Source organism: Ailuropoda melanoleuca, chromosome 10 (genome assembly GCF_002007445.2).
Source record: "Ailuropoda melanoleuca isolate Jingjing chromosome 10, ASM200744v2, whole genome shotgun sequence".
Taxonomy (NCBI): Eukaryota; Metazoa; Chordata; class Mammalia; order Carnivora; family Ursidae; genus Ailuropoda; species Ailuropoda melanoleuca.
The window spans coordinates 57,755,135-57,780,307 of NC_048227.1; the positions used below are offsets into that span (position 1 = coordinate 57,755,135).

General features: G+C 45.3%; 1 protein-coding gene and 1 long non-coding RNA gene across 13 annotated transcripts in view; one reads left to right on the forward strand and one right to left on the reverse strand.

The window, feature by feature from the left end:
* The window catches only part of SCML4 (Scm polycomb group protein like 4), a 105,659-nt gene extending 84,335 nt beyond the window's left edge, over positions 1-21,324 (reverse strand). For 6 of the 12 annotated variants that reach the window (XR_004628062.1, XR_004628061.1, XR_004628063.1 and 3 more), the window contains exon 1: positions 12,368-12,499. Coding sequence is in view for 4 of the 12 variants with exons in the window: in XM_034668933.1 (XP_034524824.1) it covers positions 12,368-12,455 (88 nt within the window). In the remaining 8 variants the exon portion in view is untranslated. The other 6 variants (XM_034668938.1, XM_034668937.1, XM_034668936.1 and 3 more) reach the window with 4 other exon arrangements.
* LOC117803950 lies at positions 7,442-13,196 on the forward strand. The gene is made up of 3 exons (XR_004628064.1): positions 7,442-7,576; positions 12,349-12,524; positions 12,861-13,196. It is a non-coding gene; the product is annotated as an uncharacterized LOC117803950 (long non-coding RNA).
* Positions 21,325-25,173: the final 3,849 nt, after the last annotated feature.

Below are 25,173 nucleotides of genomic sequence, written 5' to 3' on the forward strand. Positions count from 1 at the left end.
TATCCAATCGTCCCTTTTCTTTTTCTTATCCCTTAAAGGGAAAATTTGTGCTGAAACTGGAGTTCCTGAGGCTGCCATGAGCTGAGCTAGACACACAGCCCTTTCCTGGGAGGAGACCCTGAGGGTGAGAGCCAGCACCAGCTCTCTGTGTGGGGTGGGGCAGGGTGGCCATGGTCCAAGCATGGGCTGGGAATCAAGTTCATTTTTCCCACCCATCGCATTTCTAGATTCCCCACACTCATTGCCCCCACATGCCTTGGTTTCTGCTTGCACACGCTGCCCCGTTGCTGGAGATGACTGATGGCAAATTCTTCTTAATCTTGAGTTGAATTCTGCCTCCCAGAAACTTCTTTCCTCAGGCCTCACCTCTTACCCTCTGGATGGGAAAGTCAATTCTTCCCTTCCTATGGAAGAATAAGTCTTTATGTTTCTAGAGGAGGATCAAGACGAGACACATTTTCGGCCTGCCTTTCTCACCTCACCTCTCTCTGATCCGGAATGAGGACAGGCTCTCACTGATTTACAGACAGAGCTGTCCAGCCTCCTAGAATCCCTTCCCACTGCCATCTCTGCCCTGGCACATCCTTCCACAAGGCTCATTGCCCCCTGAGACTCCCCGCCTAGTCCAGCAGAGAGGGCCCTTCCCTGCCTGCCTTCCCATGGCACTCTATAGGCACTCCCACAGCCCCCCTCCAATGCACGGGAGTCCTGTGCGACTGGCCTGGCTCACTGCTCTGTACCCCCAGTCAGACTGAGAGCTTCTCTTAAGCAGGAACCGCCAGGCCTCTCACAGGGGTGAACATATAGCTGACGCTGAATAAAAATGTGTTGAGAGTGATTAATTAACAAATGAAATCAACCTGGGCACTTGCCCATTTTTACATGACTAGAATCTCACATTACTTTTTTGCAAGTCTTATCTAAGATGAAGAAAAAAGAAAAGAAGATGTCTAGGCATGTTTTCCCAACTCAAAGGACTGTATTAGCTACTTTTTGGAACAAAAAATAGTCCCTCCCCATTTCCTCCCCATTTCCCCAAGGACAGAGGCCCCGGCCTTCCCTTAAACAGCTTGTAGAGGAGAAAGAGAACAGAAGTCATTGAATGGCACTTGTCACATGCCAAGCCCTGACAAGGTGCCTTTCACTGATCACCATGCTGATTTCTCTTAATCCCTTCATGGGGTGGCCTCCCTGTTCCCATCTCACAGAAGAGGACTTTGGTGCCCTGTAAGCTGCCCAGGGTCTGTGACACCACAAATAGGACTGTGGAGATGTGCGCTTGACCCTACACTGCTCTTCTTCCACAGGACAGTATGTCTCTGGAAAGGAAAAACAGAGGAAGGAGGGAGCAGAAATGAACAAAGAGAAATCATGGGAAAGTGAAGGCAGCTGGAGACCACTGGGTTAAAAGAGAAAAGGAATGGTAGCTGGAGGAGGATGTAAGGTCAGAGAGAGGTTTCTCTTCCCCTTCCCCTTCCTCTCCTTCCTCCTCCTTCCTCCTCTATTTCTTCCTCCTCTTCCTCCTCCTTCTTTAAACCTCTCTTTTATACAAAAGAGACCTAAGTGTGTTGCAGGCAAAGCGGAGCAAGACAGGGGTGGCTCTGGTGTTTGAGAGAAAGAGCAGAGTAGATGAAGGTCTTGGAGAAGATGTCTGAGTTGGAGCTGGGACACGAGTAGATGGCGTAACCTGGAAGAGGCCAGAGGGATTTTGCTTCCTCAGATTCATCTGGAAGGACAAGAGGGAGGCAGACTAGCATTTGTTAAGTGACAGCTAGAGCCTGAGCAAGGGCTTTGCACCATCAGCTCAGTTTGTCCTCGCAATCGGCTTGTGCTGTAAGCCTTAGTGTCTGGCTTACAGGTGAGGAGGCAGTGGGCATCAGGACGGAAGCGAGGCCTCAGCAGGCATCAGGGAGAGCTCGAGGATGGAGAGCGGAGGGCTGTGGGAAACGCATGGTGCTGCTGGTGTGGGTATTACCATCAAAACCACATGGCCACCATGTGTGGCCCTTTACAGAAAATGTTTGCTGACCCCTCTAGTACTGCATCAGCAACCTGAGAAGTAGGACCACATCTTACTCTTTTTTCTATTACAGAAAAGTGCCTAAATACAGGGTGGTCAATAGATATTAAGAAAATATGAATAAATAAGAAAACACCAGATAGCACCTTTTCCAACAGCATGCTATTCTCACTCATTGTGAGGCAGATTGGGATTGTGGCTTTTTTAAAGCAGCATATCCTGCCATTTTGATACCTTCAGTTAAAAAAAAAAAAAGGTGTGGGATGGAGCACTGCAGGGATATTTAATACAGCACCTTGAAATTCTGACACTGGACTGATTTTATGGGCCCTGATGTTTCTGTTAGATGCGAGCTGCCAAACTACACCTGAAAATCCCAATTATGCTCAGACTCAGCCAAAGCCACATTTTCAACTTGACTCTGTTCTTCTAAACTATAAATTTTCCAACTCAGCTCAGTGAAGAGTGACATAAAGTTTCACATATGCGGTGAGCTATTTTGTAGGCCCTCAGATCTAAGAGCACACGGCAGCTGTAATGTTGGCAATGAGACCTGATGAGAAATCAGCCTGGTTCTGAAATATCATATTCCTAATTATAGTAAGAACAATGGCATTGAAATGGACAGACATTATCTCCAGGGAGAATCAGGACTGGTGGGGGGATCAGAGAGCATGAGAGCCCAGGGACTCATATGGAGAAGGCCACGGTTATCTGATAGATAACCATATTTATTCCCATCAGCCTCAAGAATGTCTAAGGATGTGCTCCTTTCCTTTCCTCATGGAATAGAATACAATTTATCACAGGGCCAAGTGACACAACAGGGAGTCCCAAGCCTACTACCTTCTCTACTTTTCCCAGGCAGCTTTTAAGTTCGAGGGCCCCCTCTCAGCTCAAGAAGGAAAGACAGTCAAATGAGATTTTGTTCCTATTAGACAATGAACAGAGGCTCTGTTCACACTCCATGCGCTAAATGACATAATCGTATTAGCTTCAATTTATTGTGTATTCCCTGCAGGCCAGGCAATATACGAAGCGTTGGACACAGCTCATTTTCTCCTAATGGCAACCTGTGATCCAGGTGCTAATGTCTGCATTCTCATGGTGGGAAGGTTGAGGCTCAGAGAGGGGAAAAGAGGCAGCGTAACCACTGAGGCAGTGGCAGGGCTGGGAGGCAGAGCCTAGGCTGTCTGGGCGCCAATGGTATGCCACAGAGCCTCGTGTGCAAGGCAGAAGCTGTCCTCAGAGTTTGCCCTAATTGAGAAGAAAACACAACCACATACACACCAGTGAAACCCCAACTTAAGGAAGCAGGGGATTGAGGTGCAGACCTGAGTGGCCCTCCAAGAGTAAAGACAAGGGCTGGAGGAAGGCTAGAAGGCTTTCTGGAAGAAGTGATCCTTGGAAGACAGGAGACCCATTTCTGGCCCCGGTGGAGATTCACCTGACTTCGCCTGTCTGCTTGGCCAGAGGCAGTGTCTTGCCCATCAGAGGGTGTCAAGGATTATTGGCCAAGTCGACACCACTAATTGGTGTCTACTTCTCCACGAGCACAGTGAGACTCAGTAACGACCATCCAGGGCATAACTGGGGGCTTCTGTCCCCTCTCGCTGGCTTCCACTGGGCCCACGGCTCTGCACCTTGCCTTCCTGGCCTCAGCACTGGGCCTCCAAAGCTGGAGCTCACTTCCCTGGCTTTCAGTGTAAGTCCCTACCCTAGCCTGGCAGTGGGCCCTTTACCTCCAATGAGTCCCACCACCTCCCACTGAAGCTTCCTCTCCCCCCGCCGTGCCCCGCAGCGCCAGGACTGCAGGTGAAAGAAATGGGAAGGAGGGCAGCACTGATAGACCCTGCCATTTCCAAAGCTGCATAAGTGACCGAGGGCATTTGCCATGGCTTTCTTGTGCTTCTTGGCTCTTTGTGCCTGTGGTGCCAGTAACCACGCAGGGCTCTGGGCTCCACCGTGTAAAAATCAACCAGTCTGTCTGATGGCAAGGAGGGGGCTCCTTCTACTCGGGGGCTTAGATCCTCCTGTGCAGTAAATGTGATTTGGCAGCAGGGGATGGAGAAGAGGGAAATTTAAATGAGTCTTAGGGGACGGAAAATTACTTGGTGACACGTTCCTAAGCTTTTTCTGCTTAATACCCATAAATTTCAGGGGTCATGTATGCTAACAGCTTTTGATTTATGATGTTCTTATTCTCGCGTTGTATTTAAGCCAAATTGTGAAAAGGTAGCAAGAGTAAAAAGAGCCTTTAAAAATGCTTTGGGATTCATCATCGGGTCAAGCCATTTCTGTCAATCTTTGCCACTGCTCTGTTAAAACCCGGGCTGTGGGTGCTGACAGCCGAGTAGCTAATTGGCGTTGGACGCCAGCCCACCAGGAGTCCTCCTCTTCTCAGAAACTTTTTCTTGCTATTCCCCAGCCCCTGCCACCAGTAAGACCTTTTTGTGGCTGCTGAGGGCAAAGAAGGAAAGCACACTTTGGGTAAATTTTGTGGGGCCAGGTCTCACTCCACTGCCGCAGCACAGAGATATTCCCAAGGCCTCTCATTAAACGCCTACAGCCGACCGATACGCTCCTGTTTCATTGCCCAGGGGTTGCAAAACTCCCCGCTAATGCTGAACACAAATCAACAAAATGCTGTGCCAGCCTTTCTTGTCCCATTACGACGTTATTGTCATATTTATTAGCACAGCTCCCTGTAGGACACTGGCGGAATATCTAAAAAGTGAGTTAAGCCCTCTCCGAGGCTAGATGGGGAAAAAGCTTTGCCTTCTGCCTGCGGCACACGTCAACTTTGCAATTCGGGCTCGCAGCAGCTCCCCTCCCAAGACAAGCCGCCGGTGTTCTCACGCTGGATGGGGACGGTCCCTCGAACTGCAATTATCTTCCACTCATGCTACTGTGAAATGACTAGGTTGTTCACTGCTTTTATTTCAAAGAATGGTTCTTTATTCGTTTACCAAAATGTAACAACCTACAGCACTACCATGAATTAATTACAGACTGAGGGGAAAACAAACACAAACTTCACCCATCGCATTGTTCTAAATCACATTAGCCTCGTTGCTTGATCTGCAGAATTAAGTTTACTTTTGCATGTCTCCCTCAATTCCTCCTCTCCCGCTTTGTGTCCATCTGGCTGCCTACGTCCGTGCTCATCTGTGGGAGACATATTGTACCCCAAGTAACAGGAAGGTTGAAAGACGGAGAAAACAAAACAGCTCTTCGGAATGTCTGATAAGCAAGGAAAGACACGTACTATTACGATTTTGTTCTTGGCAACAACAGGGACATATATCCTGATACCTTCCTTCTTTCCCCTTGCCCACTAGAAAAATATTCTCAAGCCATGCCGTGGGAGAAGGGTGAGAATCTAAATACTATATATAAAGGGGGGCACAGAGGCAGTCTGTGTGGAGAATCAAGGGCAGTGATGTGTAAGCAATGTCTTGAAAGACACATAAAATTTCATCACCTAGAGAAGTGAGGGAAGAGAATTCCAGGATTCAGGAATAGAAAGTGAAAAAACACAGAGCCTTCGAGAATCTATGGGGAAGGGCAAAGGGCTCACATGGCTTTTTCACTTCTATTTTTGCATGTGTTTTATAATATGTATAACACATTAATGTATTAGTATGTATATGATCTGTGATACATACATTGGGGATGAGCACTAGAGGAATTATTTATAATGGGGAACACAGTTCAAACATTTGGCAACCATTGATGTAAGCAAGGGAATCTATCGGAGATTTCTAAGCAATTGAGTGGCTAGAGCGTGTGGGTGTCTTAGAAGGATAACCTTGTGCGATGCGTGAGGTGGCGGATGGGAAGGGGGTTTCAGGAAGAGAGGTGGAGCTGGAGGCCATGGCTATGGTCCAGGTGGACGGTGCTGGTGAGGACCTGAGCAAGGCCAACACAGGGTGGAGGGGGAAAAAGGAGGAAGTACAGGAAACTCTTTTGGAAAAGTAACATCAATTAGGACTTCCGGTTGGAAGGCATGGGGTAAGGAAAGTTTGGGATTCTGAAACTATTATCTTGGAGGGGTAGCAGTGATAGCTTTCATGAAGACAGAATAAAGGAGAAGATGTGGGGAAGGGACAAATGAGAAGTCCAGCTTTGGAAATGTTGAGTTTAGGGTGCCTGTGGAACATGTGAGTGGAGATGGCCATTGAAAGAGTTGAAATTCCAGCCTGGAACCCGGGGAGCTAGCCAAGCAAGACTTTGGGTACGTACCCCCTCATGTGGGGACCCATCTCCTTTTCTGTCCATATATCCTTCAATCCATCTAGAATACACAAGGAGCACCTCTCTATGGAGGCCCCATGCTCCCGTGGTCAGCAGGCAAGGGCGGTTAACAAGCAGAGGCTATTTCTGGGCTGCTAAGGCTGAGCCCTGGCACTAGCTACTTGGCCATTGGCCTCTGTCCTGCAGGCTCACACAACAACCTTGATACCATCACTACTATCAGGTGAGGAGCCCAAAGCCAAGGGCACTCATTCTCACTCCTCACTACAGACCTCCCCACACTGCCTGCCACATCACCAGGACCCAGAATCCTCTGGAAATCTTCAGGCAAGGGCGCTGGTATATGGATAAACATAGTTGCCAACCATCCCCCCGAGGAAAACCATCAGTCCCTAGGCAGGGCAGCTCTTTTCGTGCTTTCTCTCAACACCTGGGACATCAACCAAAACCGTGACAGGTCAGAGTCAAACTCAATTCACACCAACAAATATGACTGAGGAGAGTGTTTGAATTTTATGTTATAAGCAAATATTTTCAAGCTTCCCCATGCTCAAGCATCACTCATTGCTCATCCTCAAGTCAGGGATTTTAGGAAAACATTTGGGGCCAGTTGGCAATGACCATGGCCAAGAATTTGAGAATGCAAGATTTTTGTCCCAATCCAGTTACTGTCATTGATCCTAGAGCAAGACATTCAACTAGGGCACCTCAATCTCTTTGCAACGAAGCCTAACTACCGCACATAGATGCAGCACTCTGAACGTCAGTTTGAAAATTCAGGCCGCAATAATTATTACTCATTTTCAACAGGTTAAGCTCTCAAGAATTAGAGGAAAATTCCAGATTGAAGAGTTCATGAAAATCTAGTTAAAACGATGGAAGTAAGGTTAACAATTTTTACTCCAATAGAAGAATCTGGATCCTCAAGACTCTCCCTCCCAGCAAGTGCACAGAGCATGTTAGGATGTCTGCTGACCACGAGGGCCATCTTATGCCCCACTGGGAGAGGTGGAACGCACAGTGGGAGCCCTTAGCAAGCATCAGCCCTGGGCTGCTAGCCCACCTCTATCAACACAACGCTCCTTGTTGAATTTCAGCAATTTTATGGACTTCGGGAACTTGCACTGCTGGGGCAGGAGGAGACAGGAGGAGATTTCAATTGTCATTTAAAAAGGATTTGGAGACATCAGAACACCTACTCTGCCCTCTGAGGGGAGAGTTAGAACTTTTGTGAAGTACATCCCTTGGCTCTCTGGAGTGGGCACAGCAGAAATGTGACTGACATAACATTAAAAAAATGTAAGTATTTACTAAATCATAAGAAACCATTATGAGGTACATTTACCATTGATAACTTATGGGGAAATACATGAAAACTGTCAGATGAAATCTTAAGATAAATATTGTTATATACTAAATTGCATAATTCATCGGCATCCCACAGCTGGCTGCCATGTTTACTGTCAGTGCCTTGGGCTGCCCACAGTTCTACAGCAGCAGAATTCCTCAAAACGTATATGTTGAAGGTTTAACCCCGAGTGTGATTGCATTTGGAGATAGGGCCTTTGAAAAGGTAATGAAGGTTGGGGCTCCTGCATGGCACAGTCAGTTAAGCATCGAACTCTCAGTCCCAGCTCAGATCATGATCTCAGAGTTGTGAGACGGAGCCCTGAGTCCAGCTCTGCGCTCAGTGCAGAGTCTGCTTAGGTTTCTCTCTCCCTCTCCCTCTGCCCCTCCCCCCCACTCACGTGTTCTCTCCCTTTCTCTCTCTTCTCAAATAAATACATCTTAAAAAGGTAATGAAGGTCATATGAGGTCATTGGGTGGGGCCCTGATCCAATAGAACTGGTGTCCATATAAGGAGAGACAGCAGCGGAGCAAACGCACAGAGGAAAGACCATGTAAAGATGCAGTAAGCAGGTAAGCATTTACAAGCCAAGGAGAGAGGCCTCAAGAAAAAATTAAACAGCTAACACCTTGAACTTGTACTTCTAGACTCCAGAATGGTGAGAAAATAAATTTCTGTTGTTTAAGCCACCCAGCATCTGGGATTTTCTTATGGCAGTCCTACCAACTAATACAGACACTATGAACACATTTTCTTCTCTAGCATGGGAAACAGAGCACCTCTGTTTTCATCCTATAAATACGTGATCAAAATAAATACAACTTGTTCTTAGGAACTTGATTTTCTTTTATTGCCTTTTGTGCTTCTTGTTATTCTTCATGTTACTTCTGAATCAACCTACCCCTACTCCTCTCTCTAGTCCTACCATGGCTCATCATTATGGCGTGGAAGCTTCCATCCTCTCTCACACAGCGAAAGATAGGTGAGGGCAATAACTGGTGGCACTGATAATGTAGCCCTTTGTGTAAGCTGAGGGCTGCCTAGAATGCTCTAATCCAAAGGCATGCACCTAAGGAAAAACATGCGTCTTCCTCCACCCACTGAGGTGCTCATCACTGGTTTTCTGTTCTGCAATGACACTTTAAGCCAAAGAAGCCAGAGATGAAACTGTTGACCTCAAGATTTTTATCCTGTTTCTGGGGGCAGTTTGGACACAAATTCAGACTGGACAGTGGATAAGTGAAATTAATGGTGCCACATAGCATCATCTAAACAAGCATGGCCCAGAGGGAGACATGAAAATGTCTAGCTGCCTTCATGGCCATGAGACATGGACTGATCATAGCTCCTATGATGTCATAGCGTATACATCACATCTGAGTTCCTTGTCACCACTGAGCCAGACTTAACATTAGATAGTGAGACAGCGTATCAGTGACCCTGACTTTCAGGGCAGACATTCTCTCACTAGAGAATGAGCCTGCTGTGACATACGATCCCACGTGGGAGCCTGCAGGGAGCCTGAACTGCAGCTATAGAACTGTGGGCAGCCCAAGACACTGACAGTAAACATGGCAGCCAGCTGTGGGATGCTGGGAAATGGCCACTCCTGAGACGGCAGCCAGAAATCTAGAGGATAGCTCAAACTTCCTCAGAATTAGAGTCACCAACAGGGACACTCACTGAAAGCTGCTCTGCAAACCAAAGGATAACTTCAAGAGACATTATGGGAAGGACTTAGAGGGTCATGTTATTATGGATGAATGAGCAATACCAGCTGGGATATTAGCTCTAAACCCCTGGACTAGAGACACGGACAGCCTAGGGCTCAAAGCCGTGCTTACCAAACTTCAGATCCTTTAGATATGTATTTATGAATACATACCTAAAGGATGTATTCATTACATCTGAATACCTCCTATGATGGTACATACCTAAAGGATGTATTCATTACATCTGAATACCTCCTATGATGGCTAATTTTATGTGTCAAGTTGACTAAACCATGGGGTGCTCAGATACCTGGTCAAACGTTATTCTGAGTGTATCTGTGAAGATGTTTCTAGATGAGGTTAACATTTGAATCAGTAGATTAAGTAAAGCAGTAAAACACCTTAATGCGGGTGGGCCTCATCCAATGAGTTAAAAACCTGAATAGGATAAAAAAAAGCTGAGTACGAGGGAACTCCTCCTGCCTGATGGCCTTTGAGCTTTTTTCCTGCCTTTGGAGTCAAACTGAAACATCAGCTCCTCTTGGGTCTCAAGTCCGCCAGCTTTTGGACTGGAACCACGCCATTGGTCCTCCTGGGTCTCCAGCTTGCTGACTACAGATGTTGGGAGTTCTCAGCCTCCATAATCATGTGAGCCAATTCCTTACAATATCTATCTATCTATCTATCTATCTATCTATCATCTATCTATCTATCATCTATCTATCTATCATCTATCTATCTATCTATCTATCTATCTATCTATCTATCTATCCCATTGGTCCTGTTTCTCTGGAGAACCCTAATACACCTCTTATACCACATTTACTTGAAACTTATTAAATCTTTAAATGGCTTATTGAAATAAATACTTAAGTCCAACTTTAGTCATATTTATAAATTCAAATCAAATATTTTTTGTTAGAGATATAAATATATAAACTAACTATAAAATTAAATATGCACTTATTAAGAGTCCCCCTGAAAACACATACTTCTGATAGTAACTATATATGGAACAAAACTTCTCTCATTTCGATTCCTAGCAAATGGAGATCAAATATATATATATATATATATATATATATATATATATATATATATTTTAAGATTTATTTTTCAAGATTTATTTTATGAGCCAAAATCAAGAGTTGGATGCTTAACCAACTGAGCCACCCAGTCACCCCAAGATCAACTACATTTTATAGTGAATCTTACCCTCTTTTTTAAAGTGGAAAATCTTGGGGTACCTGGGTGGCTCAGTCGGTTAAGCGTCTGCCTTCGGCAGAGGTCCATGATCCCAGGGTTCTGGGATCAACCCCTGCATCATGCTCCCTGCTGAGGGACACTGCTTGTCCTTCTCCCTCTACCCTCCCCCCCACCAACTCATGTTCTCTCTCTCTCAAATAAATAAATAAATAAAATCTTTAAAGAAATAAAGTGGAAAATCTTTCTCTCTCAGGCATCAAAAATAATCCACAATACATACTACAAGAGAAAGAATGCCATGCACATGTGTTTTGGTTGTCAGTACATTTAAAACTATTCCAAAATGCGTGGCTTATTATGTCTCACCCTTTCATGGGTCAGGAATTCAGGAAAGGCTGGAGTGGACAGTTTGGCTCTGATCTGTGTAGCATCAGCTAGGGAGGCTGGGATGGAAGGATCCACTTCCAAGGTGGTTTCTTCATCCACACGTCTAGTAGCTCCATGTTTCTTGCCTCTTTCTCTCCCCCTCTCCCCTGCCCCCACCCTGATATCTTTTTGTTCAGGGCCTTCCACAGAGCTTTGGCTCCCAGCAGCATGGCGGCCTTGGGGCAACCTACCCTTCTGTGGTGGCTCAGGGCTCCAAGAGAGCATTCTGAGTCCCAGGTGGAACCGGAAGACTCCTGTTGTCAGTCCTGGAACATTACTTCAGCCACATGCTATGAACCAAGCAAGTCACTTGGAACAGCCCAGAGTCAAGGAGAGCAGTATTAGACCCCACAGCCTCATGGAAGGAATGCCAAAGAATCTGTGGCCATGTTTATTCCTCTACCCTATTTTTATGCACTCAACAAGGAGAAAGTTCTCAGACACGAGATTTCCATATCACAGATAAAAGTATATACCGTCTATCCAAACTGATGCAGGAGCCAGGCATGCTGGAGCAAAGGTTTGGCTTTGGCTTTGAAATCAGCTATAGAACTTACTAGATGACCTTGAGGCACTGAAACTCACTGCTTAAATTCACTGAATCTTGAAGTTTTGTCTGTGAAGTAGAATAATGATACATTCCAGGACTATTGTCTGGATAACTAGCACAAAGCCTACATCATCATGGTCCCTCGGTAACTGTTAATGCTTTTAAGCAAACCCAGAGAATACTGAGGATTTAACAAGGTGTTTTTAAAATACTGTATTTATGAGAAAACCTATGCATAATCTGAAAGAGAATGAAACATGATAGAAAAGGTCTTCTCAGGCTCAAAGCTACAGTTTTTTGAGGAAATCCGCTTTAAGCATCTTCATAGAATGTGAAAGTTACCCCCGAATTTCTGCCATGATATTTGAAATGGCTCCACTTAGCAATCTCGTAGGGAACTGGCAAAATGGCACCATCTTTCTTAAACTATAATTAATCAGGCATTTGGGGAGGTAGGAGAAAGTGAAATTCATGGCAGGTTGGCATGCTCTCATCCACAGGTGGTCAGCAGTGGTGGCAACACTCCCCGCAGAGGGGCATTTTGGAAATGTGTTGGATATGGTTTTACCTGACATGATGTTGGGGGCGGGGTGAGCATTCCTGTACTTGGAGGGCAGAGACCAGGGATGCTGGACAAACGGAGCTGTCCCACATAATGAAGCCCTGTCTCACCATATGGTCACATGAGTGAAAACCTGGTTTTTGTGAACCTAGAGTTAACTTCATTTTACATATAAACATATTTCTACTTAGCTATAATATATACTTAAATTTCCATGAATGCAAATAATACACAAATCAAGGGAAGACTGTTCTCTATTTTGTTCAGGATTCCAAGAGTTGTTTACCATTTTGGAGAATCACCTCATTGGCAGCAGGACCAGCTCGTGTTATCCGAGTCACCAATAGCACTGTTTGATTGCCCCAAGGTTTCATTGGAGACGGCGGATGTCAAGCACCTGACCACTTCATTATGGCGTCCAGAGCAGGGTGCCTGCACCGGAAGTAATTATAAATTACTTTGCCTTTTTTCCTCTTTATATTTCAGGTATGACATTACACTGGTTTTTCTTAGATTATGGATGTGGGTGGGCTTCTGGGAACTTCATTCTGGGATTGTAAACAGGGCATTAAAAATATTTGTAATAAAAATGAGGGTTGAGTCTGACAGGACTGAAAGCCTACTGCTTTAAAAGAAGTTCGCGGTGGATCAAAAATGCCTTTCCAAGTGGAAACACCAGGGAATCATTTCCTTTCTGGAACCTGCTGGACCTGGGAGCAGCCCAGTGGGCTGAGCGGGAGCAGCTGGCTCGGAGGCATGAAAGAGCTCTTTTTCTTCAGCCCTCACAGGTGAAAAGACATGGACGCCCCACTGGCTTTTCAACACTGAAGGAAAGACTCAGCACACCTCACATGGCCATGTGACCCTCCACAAGTTATTGAACGTAAGCCTCAATTTCCCTACCTGTGTAATGGAGATAAAAATAGCCCTCATATTGACTTCCTGTGTGGTTTATGTCAGATAAATACGATAAAGCATGTTAAGTGCTTCTCTTGGCATCCCCAAGCATATGATGCTCAATAGATGGGAATGTGTATTTATTACTATTTGTACAGCACTTTACAATTTACAAAGCCCTTTTCCATATACTGTTTCCTTTGAACATCATATACATTAACCCAAGTAACCTTCCCAACAACTTCTGAAGTATTACACCCCATGATCTGATAAAGTTGGGGTGACACCAAAGATTGTGTGTGTTCTTTCCACAACACCGTGCATCTCCACCCATGCTGACATTATCATTCATGCAATCACACATGCAACAAATATTCATTGAACACTTGCCACATTCAAAGTACTGGGGCTCAGCAGTGGGGACTGACAGGGAATACCGTCCTCAGGGAGGAAGGGAAGCCCAGGGTTGCCAGCATACTTGCCCTGGGTCACACTGGTGACCACTCAACTGGCTTTTCCCACTCAGAATCCATGCTACCCCATTGATATTTATTCTCTACTTCTCTGAGGACAAAACTACCCCCAGGAGGAAGTTCCTGAAGAAGGAAGCTAGGGGAAGTTCTGGAGGGAAAAATGCCCTTGCTCACAATTGAAGTTTCCAACAACGGAAGAGGGGGCAGCCTCTAGAGAATGGAGGCTGTGCTGTCTGCGTCCTTCACAGACACTAGGGAAGAGTCTGAGGCTTGCCATGGCAGGAAGGCCTTTACAATCCATACAGTCTAAGAATCTAGGAGTCACTTCAAAACCACTTCTGAAAGCATAGGTTTTCGCTTTTAACTTGTCCCTTCAAATGTCAGATGTTTTTCCCTCAAGTTCATTAGTTTGGTTCTATTTTAACCTTCCAGTTTCCACAGAGAGGTGAACTGGCTTGAACATGGTCTGGAACTTAAGTGATTCCATGGTCCCAATGTAAATTCTTCTTATTCCGTCCTAAATCTGTATTCTCAGGGAAGACAAAGAAAATCCCTGGAAATTGATAATCTACCAAGTACATAGGCAGAATACAGGAAATCGTGGCCAAAGGAGCCCTTGATTTGCTTGACTTTGTCCAGGAAGCTGTGTAACCCATACTATCCACTGTTAGAAATCTACAAGGACCAGCCAGGTCCTTGGTCTCATGGAATATTTTTTCCTCAGGTATGAAAATGTTAAATATAGTCCATAAAAACAGTGACCTAACCTGTGCCCAGAAATATATTTTTAAATGATTTTATTTCCAGTTTATTCCACCTCACTCTGGTCTTAAGCCCATTAGTAGTAACTCAGCACTTGACCTAAGCAGAGATGGGGCTGATTTGGAAACATGTGGGAGACAAATTTTTCTGAATGTCCTTTTTCCTTAACGCTGCTAACAGAGAATTTTAGTCCCTTTATTTGTTATCGGGTTCATAACAAATGACTTCTAACTGAAAGGGAGGGCAACAGAAAGAAAAGACCAGTCCTCTATACTATCACAGATCACTGGCTTCCGCACGTTGTCATACTCATCACACCCAACTTGACTTCGTAACTTCAATTCCCTGGAGAGAGTTTATATTCACCTGGTCTCATTAAGGCAACACACAACTGTACAGGTCTCACTGTGGGAGCAATTAACCATCCATATCAGGCACCAACATCACTGCACCATACAGTTTGCCCTCGTTATTTATGTCAAGTACTTAATATTAATTATGTTACAAACAGTCAAAACAAGTGATATATTTTCATACTGTGGGTAGTGACTTCAGACATTAGAACTAGTTGTGGTTTTTTCCCCACTATTTCTATGCTTTGTAACTTGTGCACCCAAACATAAAGCTATCTACAGCTACCCACTTGAAGCATTTTTACAAACGAGCTCTTAAGAGGGTTACATCAAATATGCTGGAGCATCTCATGGCATCTGAAAGGGATTATATTATGTTATGCTATATTATATTATTATATTATATTATATTATATTACATTCCCAACATAAGGGGAAATGCACAGATGGCCATGTACTGTATTGACCCCCAAATCTCATGGCAAACTCCCCCAGCACAGGCAACAATGGCAACAACATGAACCAACGACGCACATTCTCAAGACTGAAAAATGACCGAAATCTATTCCCAGAGTGGCATTCTTTACTGATCAATAAGCCCAATGCCTCATGTGACATTTTTGAGTTATTCTCTTTGGGATGAACAGCATATCTTAATAGCTAATTGTTAGATGAATTCTTGCTATCACCATAATTTCCCAATAGTGAGGGTACCAAATCCCAAAGGAATGTGAAGAAAAGCAGTCAGCCTCTTTTTCAAAAGGCCGTAAAGAATGATGGGGCGCCTGGGTGGCTCAGTCAGTAAGTGTCTGCCTTCAGCTCAGGTCATGATCTCAGGGTACTGGGATCAAGCCCCGCATCAGGCTCCCTGCTTGGTGGGGGTTCTGCTTCTCCCTCTGACCTTCTCCCCTGCTCATGCTCTCTCTCTGTCTCAAATAAATAAGTAAAATCTTTTAAAAAAAAAAAAAGAATGAGAATAATTCCTATCGGCTTGTAATAGTTTAGAAATGGTTAGGCCCAAAGGAATTTTTTCTTACATGACCTCCAAATCCTGTCTCGAAAACAAAAAGCATGAATTCGCCAAAGCTGGCTTTCACCTTGTGGTTTTCTCTTCAGTTCTTCCTTTCCTTGTCCACAGTTGCCTGTCAAACAGGATTAAAATCCTGCCACCAGCCCCAGGCCAGCTTGCCGGCTGCATCCAGGGCAGACCCTCAGATCTGGCCTCTGTGATTTTAACATCGGTCTGGCGGCAGGGCTCAGGCCTAGCTCCGGGCACCAAGGAAAAATAGACTCCTTGGTGTTTGACCCTGGTTTTCTCATCAGAACGATGATGTCCCAGGATGACTTGTGGACAAATGTGAAAGGGAAAAGAGAAAACCTTTCCTTCCATCCAAAAGGAAACAACCCAGCAGGTCTATAAGCTGACAGCCCTATGCTGCTGTTGGCCATCACAGAGTCCTTTCCGAACTGCACCAGCAGACAGAGGAGGGAGAGGGATGGTCAAGTACTCGTTGGAAGGGGCACAGAAAAGGCTCTTTCCTTTTGGTTTGATCCCAGTACCTCTTTGTTAAGTGCCATTTTCCGATGGCTGGACTGGGACCCAACAAGGATAGTTCTTTGCTCTGCCCGCCCAGTGTTTGTTCCCAAGTTTAATGCCCATCTTCATGAAAAGCTGCATGTTTCTTTAGGATTAATTTCAAGCCATATGTTTCTGTTTTGAAACTATGACGGCTTTTGCTCTGTAATGATCAGCACACAGAGAGAAAAAGGGCAAAGGCTTTTGTTACCAAATATTTAGCTCCCAAAAGTTGAGTCACTATCACGGGGCTAACCAGCCAATGTCACCACCTCGCAAAGCAGAGCATTGACACTATTTTTCCCTGGCACATCAATTTTCTCATAACAGCCAACTCCACTGTTTCTGTATTGTACGCCGTATGGGGAAAGCAAAGCCACCACTCCTCAGCCAAGCCCCTTCCTCAAAGGGCTGGCGCAGCCTGCCTGCATGAGTAGGCAAACATTCTTGAAAAGTAGCCACACTTGGACCAAGTTCCATTTATCCACTCAATCAAGGCAGATGCTGAAAAAGAAATGCACACGTGCTTCCCCACAAATGAAAATTTACGTGGAACATGGCTGAGTTGGTGGGTGAGTCAGGAGAAGCTCATATGGTTCTGTGCCACCAGATTCTCTCGAAAACACAACTGGTCCAAGAGTAACAACAGCCATTGCAGGGAAGCCTACTGTGTGGATCTCTGAATATATTCCCATTATTCCAGTGTGTCACGGAGACTCAGTGGAATGCTTTTCAGCTTAATACCAAGTGAGAACTGCCACCGGGTAATAAATTCCTTTCTGTCCTAAAGTAGGAGTCCACAAGATAATCATTGCAAGAAGCAAGAGGTGTTTTTCTTTTTTTTTTAAGATTTTATTTATTTATTTGACAGAGAGAGACAGCCAGCGAGAGAGGTAACACAAGCAGGGGGAGTGGGAGAGGAGGAAGCAGGTTCCCAGCAGAGCAGGGAGCCTGATGCGGGGCTCGATCCCGGGACCCTGGGATCATGCCCTGAGCCAAAGGCAGACGCTTAACGACTGAGCCACCCAGGTGCCCCAGCGAGAGGTGTTTTATCTCCTCGGTGGTGGAAAAGTGCCTCTTTTGATTGAAAAGTGCCGATTTATTCCAAAATGCACAAATCCTGCTTGCTGCTCATGTCCATCGCACCCTCCCGAAGGATGTTCTTAACTGTGTTGACGCTGCAAGCTGAACCCAGCAGCAAACTTCATCACCCGCCTGCCATCCTAGCCAGGCTCTTGGCTGAGGGAAGCAGGAGCCCACTGATGCTACCATTGGAAGGACCCAGAAGGAGGAGGGAGAGGTCTGACTTCTGGAGGAGGGATTTGCACTCAGGGCCACTTGCCTTCTAGCCACTGTGACCAAATAACAGCAACCGTCATCAGGCTGCCCCTGAACATCACCCACCAGTGACCAGCAGCACAGAGGAGTGCGTGTTGCGGGGGGGTGGTTCGCTGTGGAGCCAGCTGCTCAGTCCACCCAGTGCTCCTATATCTCTTCAGACATTAATATGTGGAGGTCAGAGGAAGCCAAATTTCAACCAGCCATGAGCATAGCCAAAATGGCCCTCTATCTGCAGCTCCTCTTCTCTGAGTCTCTAGCTAAATCTCAACATCTGACAAACCGCAGGTGAGAGTCTGCAGAAATATTAGGGAAGGGCCCTTGCCAGAACTGAAACCGAGATGAATACGACAATGAAAAGCACTTAGGACGTCACGGGTGTGCAGCCAGAGCCCTTCAACCTAGTACGCGCGGACCAACAAATGCAGGATTCGCCACCGCGATTTACAGTAGAGATGCTAGCAGAGACTTACAGTGGAGACTAGCTTGTGACACTCGTGCAAATGCAGAGGGTTTTGAGGGGGGAAAGGTGGACAAGCACAATGAAGAAAGAGAAAGTGACAGATTCCCATGCAATCCCAACATTCTGAGCCACTCCTTCAATCTCAGAAATTTTACCATGATTTGGGTGATCCGAAGGGTCTTTGAACCACATTAGAAAATGTCACAATAGAGGTTTGAATTAAAATCCAGTAGATTTGCTAAAAGACTGATTGTTTAAAACTGGCAGCATTCCAGAGAACTTACTAGGCTGCATACTGCCGGGGGCTGAGAGAATTGCTAATTCCAGAGAAAGTTAATTATCACCTTATTGATAAAGGGGTAATTTTTAAAGCTTATGCTGTGGCTTTTGTGACTCATTAATTAAAATTTAGAGTCATTTACTAGACACAGCGGTGGCTGCTGTTACATTATATATGTACCAAACCATTTGATTTTTCTCCCGAGGGCTGTTATTAATGCCCCTCGTCTCTCCTCACCTGTCTGCCTTCGGACGCAACAAAAAACAGTAAAAACGTGTAAATCTCAAACCAGCCTTTGGGGAGCTGGCTGAATTAAGATGTCCAAGGGGGCACTTAAACAAAGCTCCCTCCTTGCTAGGTCAAGTGCGCCCATCCCCACGAGGAAGCACGGATGCTTGCGCCCAAAAGGGGCGGCTTTCACAAACTTCGGCTCCAAAATGCTAGCCGGACTGTCATGCCCTTGGGTGGTGAGATGGGAAGAGAGCCCTCCTCTCTTTTCTTTCTCTTCTCTCCCTCGCCGACCCAGAGTCAAAGCAGGAGTCTCGGTGGAAGAGAAGCGGCGCACGCGGAAACCCGAGGGGCTTGGCATGGGAAGCCCCCCGGCCGGCTCGCGACGCGCGGGCTGCGGCGGGCATGCCCTGGCTACCTGGAGTCAGCGCGCGGCCGAGGCTGCCGGGGTGGGGGGGCACCGACGGGGGGAGCACCGACGGGGGGAGCGACGCCCTGCCGAGCTCCACGCGGGAGTCCAGTACTGTTGTCTTAAATGTGTTGCAAGTCTTTGAGCTCCACAATTGAGATTGAAACGTAAATAAATCCACCACGTTAGGAGAGGCTGGATGCCATCTGCTTGTGATTTTCATATCATTTCAAGTAAAAAAAAAAAAGTTTAAATTCGATCTTTGTGCTTTGGGGCGTCGCTCGAATTTTTAGAATAAGCCAATACGACTTCACGTTGAAAAAGTCATGACTTTCTTGAATTTTCAGTAGAAAAGTTCTCACGGCAGGACGACAGCACGACAGCACGTGGGGTTGACTTGCTTTCTAGCAGCTGGTCTGCTTGTCCTACCTGCTGCTGGAGAGCCCTGCGACCCTGGCCCCCAGAAGCCAAGAACCAGAAAGTGAAACTGCTTCTGCTGGTTTCACTTGCCTTGAAAACACACCACCAAAAGCAAATAAGTGACCGAAAGCGATTTACTCTTGTTTCTCTTAATGTTTTCTTTTCTTTCTATGATCACTCATTTACTTTTTTTTTTTTTTGCGGCAAAATAAAAGTCATTTGGTGACACAAAGAAATTGAAACTTAAACACAGAAGAACTGGGTTTTTCGTGAGATTCGCTCTTGTGATTCTACGAAGCAAGCAGACTGATAGATTTGCAAAAACATCACAGAGACTGTCCACATACACAGTTTAGAGGGCTGAAGAAAACATATTCGCATTAAAAAAAATCTGTTTAAACACAGATGTTTAAAAGGTAAAGACCTGGAGCCCCAAACAACTTCCCTAAAACTGAAGTTTCTGTGTTAACGTTTTATTTGAGTTGAGCTAATCACTACTCTCTTTCTAGGTAATCTTCACCCAGCTGCTATTGCTCAGTTACGTGCCCCCCTCATTTTTTCAGGCTAGTTCTACCAAGCAACACACACACACACACACACACACACACACAAATGCTCCACACAACTATTGTGCCCTACGTAGTTTACCAGACTGTAAATTCCTTCATAGTTATTTTTATGCTTTCATTCCAAACATTCTATTTTATTTTTTTTAAGTCTTGAGAAAAATAACAAATATGTCTCTCACTCTTCAAAAAATGGTTCCTCTGGTTGAAAAGGAAGAAAAACACAAGCGTATACAACGTCTCCACTCCGAAGCACCTGGAACGCTTTCTCAAGTACCACAGTGTCTGAGACGAACCAAAAGCCACTTTCTCAGAAAGGTACTGATTGTCTGACCCTCTTGAGGACCGTCACAGGATCTAGAGACAACTCCATGAGGCACCTCTCCATTACTATTTCGGGTAGCAGAAAGAACTTGGACTTAGCACCTTAAGTATCTGTCAGATGACTTCCACACAGCTGATGCCACCCTCACACTGTCCTGTTCTACTCAGCAAGCAACCTGGACAGGAGGCTTTGTGCCGCCGGGGTCCAGTCACACAACACCCCCCCTGTATTTGAACTTGAGAAAACTGATCCTGACACTCCATAGACACCTGGTTTCCCTCCCCCCTCCCCCGCAAAACTAACCAGTACCAGCTACTAGCAGTAAATAGTATTCTCATCTATTTGGTAAATTGATAAATTAAGAAAAACAGCACAAAGACATGTACAATATTCCACCCAGGATATAAATAATAAAATTCAGTTATAAAAAGTACTCTTGCAAGTTCACAACACATCAATTTTAATCATTAAATTTTAGTAAATATGTTTATCCCAAGACATATCACACTTTTTTTGAATTAAAACAAAACAAAACAAAAGCGAAGCAAAATCATCACGCAAAAAAGTAAAACAGTTATTTGAGTTCACATCTGGGGAAATAAACAACTTTCTACATCTTCTAATGCAGAGTTGAAGAGTCATGACTGTGTAGGTACCCCGAATTTATAAACTGTATAATTCTAGGCTACATCTTCCTCCCTGAGATCTGGTAAAGAAATCAAACATTTTTGTTCTGAGCAGGAGGAGCTGACGTTACCTTCTGGCGTCAGTGGTTTGAGTGCAGGACACTCGGGCATCACCACAGAGGTAGGCATGCAAGCCAGATACACCAAAACAGGTCACCTGTCATGCTGACAGTAGAAAAAGAAGGACCCCGTGTCAAGGGCACACCCTCCGATTGTGCATCTCCCTTACCTACGGCTTGTTCACCAGAGCCCTGATCAGGTTCTTGACCAGGCCGGGAATGTTGACTCAGAAGACAGATGACTTTCGGTACATGCAAACCGAGTAATACAAAAGCTAATCTTCCACCCGTGTGTTAGTAGCTCACAGTTAGTCTCCAGCAGCCCTGCTCTCCGGCTGCAAACATCTCATTAGACTAATGCATTCAGCACAGGCAGAAAACTCGATTTACCATAGCTACAGCAATGAATTTCCATTACGATGACAGCTTCAACCACATCATGTCCGGAAAACCAGCCAACCACTGGCTTTTAAAGAACACACACATTTTACATGCAGAAAACGAGGTGTGCGTGCATGTGTGTGTGTGTGTGTGTGTGTGTGTGTGTGTTTCGTGTTTCCTTCCTCTTAGCAGCCCAACTCAGAGAAATGTGCGGTGTAGCTTTTTGCCGACATGAGCTGCAAGGTAATGACACTTCTGTTTCTTTGGTAGTTACGTCCTTGGAATAACCTGAATTATGTTACAATTGTCAGAATGGGTGTTTCCAACATTTTGGTTTTCATTACCCCTCCTCTGTTGCCATAGAAACCAGACTGTAACATCATCTCTTTGTCCCAGTCCTGCAGCAGTGTGGGCCAGCGCCGGGCTTGTAAGATACTGGGGAACTGAAGGAGTAAATGTTTGACTTTGAACAAATAAAACAACAACAAAAAATTATTCTAATAACATCGCCGTGCGGGCGAGACTGTGTTTGCCGGAAGAGTGTTGCCTATGCAGGTGGACACAGCACGGTCATGCATATTGACGCGACAGCCGCACACGGCACACGTGGGCAGTGCATGCAGCTCGGACTTGGGCTCCAGATCTGTGTGTAGGCGCAGAAGCATGTCTCCACTTGCGACCGTGATCAGGGCCCACGTGGCCTCGAAGGGTCCTCATGCAGGAGAAAGGCTACTATTCAGCCTTCATGCCCCATTGTCTTCTTTGTGGCAAATCAATTTATACTGGTAAAGGGACTTGTTTTCCTTTTTTTTTTAGTAAAGTGGAGCAAGACTCCCCATCACCCATTTCATTCGGCCCATTCTGAAGTATTATTCCCAAGTATTTCCTGTAAGATGAAACATCCATTCAACAAATAAGCCACCCACAGGCTTACTCTGGGGGATGAGCAACAAGCAAATTTAGCAAATGTTTAGGACTAACCATGAACTAGGGCCAATTAAGGCTTAGGCCACAACTTCAACAGTTACTGAAAGTAACAAAAAAGAAATTGCAATTTGGGGTTTTTCTGAATATATATGCAGAGTCACATTAGAACGAAATAAGAAATCTCTCTCCTTGAATTATGAACACAGAAAAAAATTAAAAATTTTTGGAGTCAAAGTATTGTATTCATTGAGCAAGAAACAGGGGTGCCTGGGTGGCTCAGTCAGTTAAGCATCTGCCTTCAGCTCAGGTCTTGATCCCAGGGTCCTGGAATCAAGTCCCACTTAGGGCTCCCTGCTCAGTGGGGAGCCTGCTTCTCCCTCTTTCTCTGCTCCTTCCCCCACTTGTGCTCTCTTTCTCTTGTTTGCTCTCTCTAATTGAATAAATAAAATCTTTTTTAAAAAAGAAAGAAATTAGCTACTTTAGTTCATTTAATCATCTAATTTTGCTGTTTTGTGTGAGAGATGGCAAGTTTGATAATTTTTCATTTTGGTCATTTAATATAAGCTGATTCCATTAAAGGCAGAGGAAGAAGAGAAGGAGGAAAGAAAACAGGACCCAGTGGATGAATTCAATTGCCAGCTTCTCTGTCCCAGTGGCTGTGTGTATTATGCCCATGGCCTTAAGCACAACCCCGCAGTACGATCCACAAAGGGCCTCAAGTGGTCTGGGACGCTAGACCAGTGTTGGCTTTAAAATGTTTCTTCAGATAAATAAAATAAATCTTTCTTAAATAATCAAATTATTTCTCAAATCCTGTAAAAGGAGGAAAGGGAGGAAGGGAGGGAGGGAGGGAGAGAGGGAAAGAGGGAGGAAGGGAGGAAGGGAGGAAGGAAGGGAGGATGGAAGGAAGGAAGGAAGGAAGGAAGGAAGGAAGGAAGGAAGGAAGGAAGGAAGGAAGGAATTAGCTTGGCCGAATCCGCCCAACAGAAAGGAGTTTCTAGTTTTCCTACCCAGCTCTGTGAGAACCTATGATTCTGATCCTTGAAGCCCACGCTTCTTCACCTCCTCCCACACGTGCTGTTGTGGCCTGACCTTAAGTTGAGTGTGTCTGGGACACAGGCACTGGCATCACAGGTCGACTGTGCAGTGAGGCTTAAAATGGAAGTTAACGAAAAGATGGCTTGCTTAAAAAATGATAGGTAGAGAGAGATAATTGATAGATAGATAATTGATAGATCGATATCTACTGGAATTTCTTTTTTTAATGCACCAGGACTTTGGCCTCCAGAAAAGAATTCCACGTTTCTAGAAATCCAAATGTTTTTAATGTCCCCCAAATGTTCTAAAATTCTAAAATGTTTTTAATTCCAAGAAAAAATTAAGTTAAACATGTAAGGAAAAGAAATTGGGTGGGATGGCTCCATACAAGCTAAGGGGTATGTTAAGCGGCAAAGGGGCCCCTCCAGCTAACACACCTCTCAGGCTTGTACAGCCCTGGGCTGCGGTCAGGACGCTTGGTGAGCCGCGTTGTTAATTTTCTTTGCCGTCGCGGTTACATGTCTGTCTCAGAGCACAGGCAGCGCGCTCCACTCTTTCCACACAAATGCTACCGGGTTGGCAGTTAGCGGCCAGAGGAAGCAGGTTCATTTGGGGGCGTCCCAAATGCAAACCTACTCAGAGTCCTATCCATTTGAAGAGGAATCCCTGTCAGCTGCTGGTAAAGAGTGTGGTTCCAACCCAAGCATCAGTTGGCGAAAGCTGTGTCCTGGAGAGGGGAGTTGGTGCTACTGCAAACACCAGCCATATCAGCATAATCATAGCTAACCTTTACTGGGGAAATACCATGCAGGAGCCTTTTTCATATGTTGCCTCTTTTGTAACAACCTTATAAAGTAAGTATTATGAGGGCCATCCCCATTTTATAGATAAGGATACTGAGACAGGGATGCTAAGAAGTCGCCCACACAGCTCAGAAGTGCTGGATAGAGGATTGACCCAGCCAGTCTGTCCCCAAAGACACATAATTAATCATTTGGCCACATGGCCTCCTGGCACTGCACCTGGTCCAGCTCTGCCATTAACCCAAAGACACTGGTCCAATCACTGTCCTTCAACAGCACGGGGGGACGGGGTAGGGGACTAGATCTTCTTTGTGGTTTCTAATGGGGCTGACATTCTACAGTCTCATGAACTGCTTTATCTGCAGGGCTAGAACAGACCAATGTTTTGGGTTGGAGGCGAACTCAGTTGTAGTTGTGGCTATGACTGTGACGACTAAGGGACAAAATGCACCCTCTCTCTCAGTAGAATAAGACCTGGCGAACCAGTGCTACGGAATGCCAATTTAGGATGGAGGGAGTAGGAGGGAGCATGGAGGAAAGAACAGGGTGGACATAAAGGCTGAGATTCCATTTCTGAAGTCACAAAGGGAGACCAGTCTCCCACAGGCAGTGGCCACAAGACTTTGCTTCCCATCATTCAACACCAACTTTTCCTTAGGTGTTCTAGAGTTTCAGAAATTTCAGGGTTAAGAAAGTCACGAGGCTTATGTCACCATTTTGCCAAAGCAGAAATTGAGGCAGCAAATGATCAACTTGATGAGTCAGACAAGAGAGGTAGAAAAAGTGGACGTCAGACTCCTTGGCTCCTCCAACCTGAGTCTTTTTCAACCCAAAGCCCTGCCTTCCATAGGCCAGATTTTAGTCTAAACAATACAAGCAGGGATCTTTCGAAATTAAAAGCAAAACTATTCTTCGTAGTGAAGGTAAACAGGAAATAACCTCAATGTCCAATAAAAAGAGATGGCTTAATGGGAGACCTGGCTGGCTCAGTCGGTAGAGCATGTGACTCAATCTCATGGTTGTGAGTTCGAGACCCACGTTGGGTATAGAGATTACTTATATATAAAATCTTTAAAAAGAGAGAGAGAGAGATTACTTAAGTAAATGT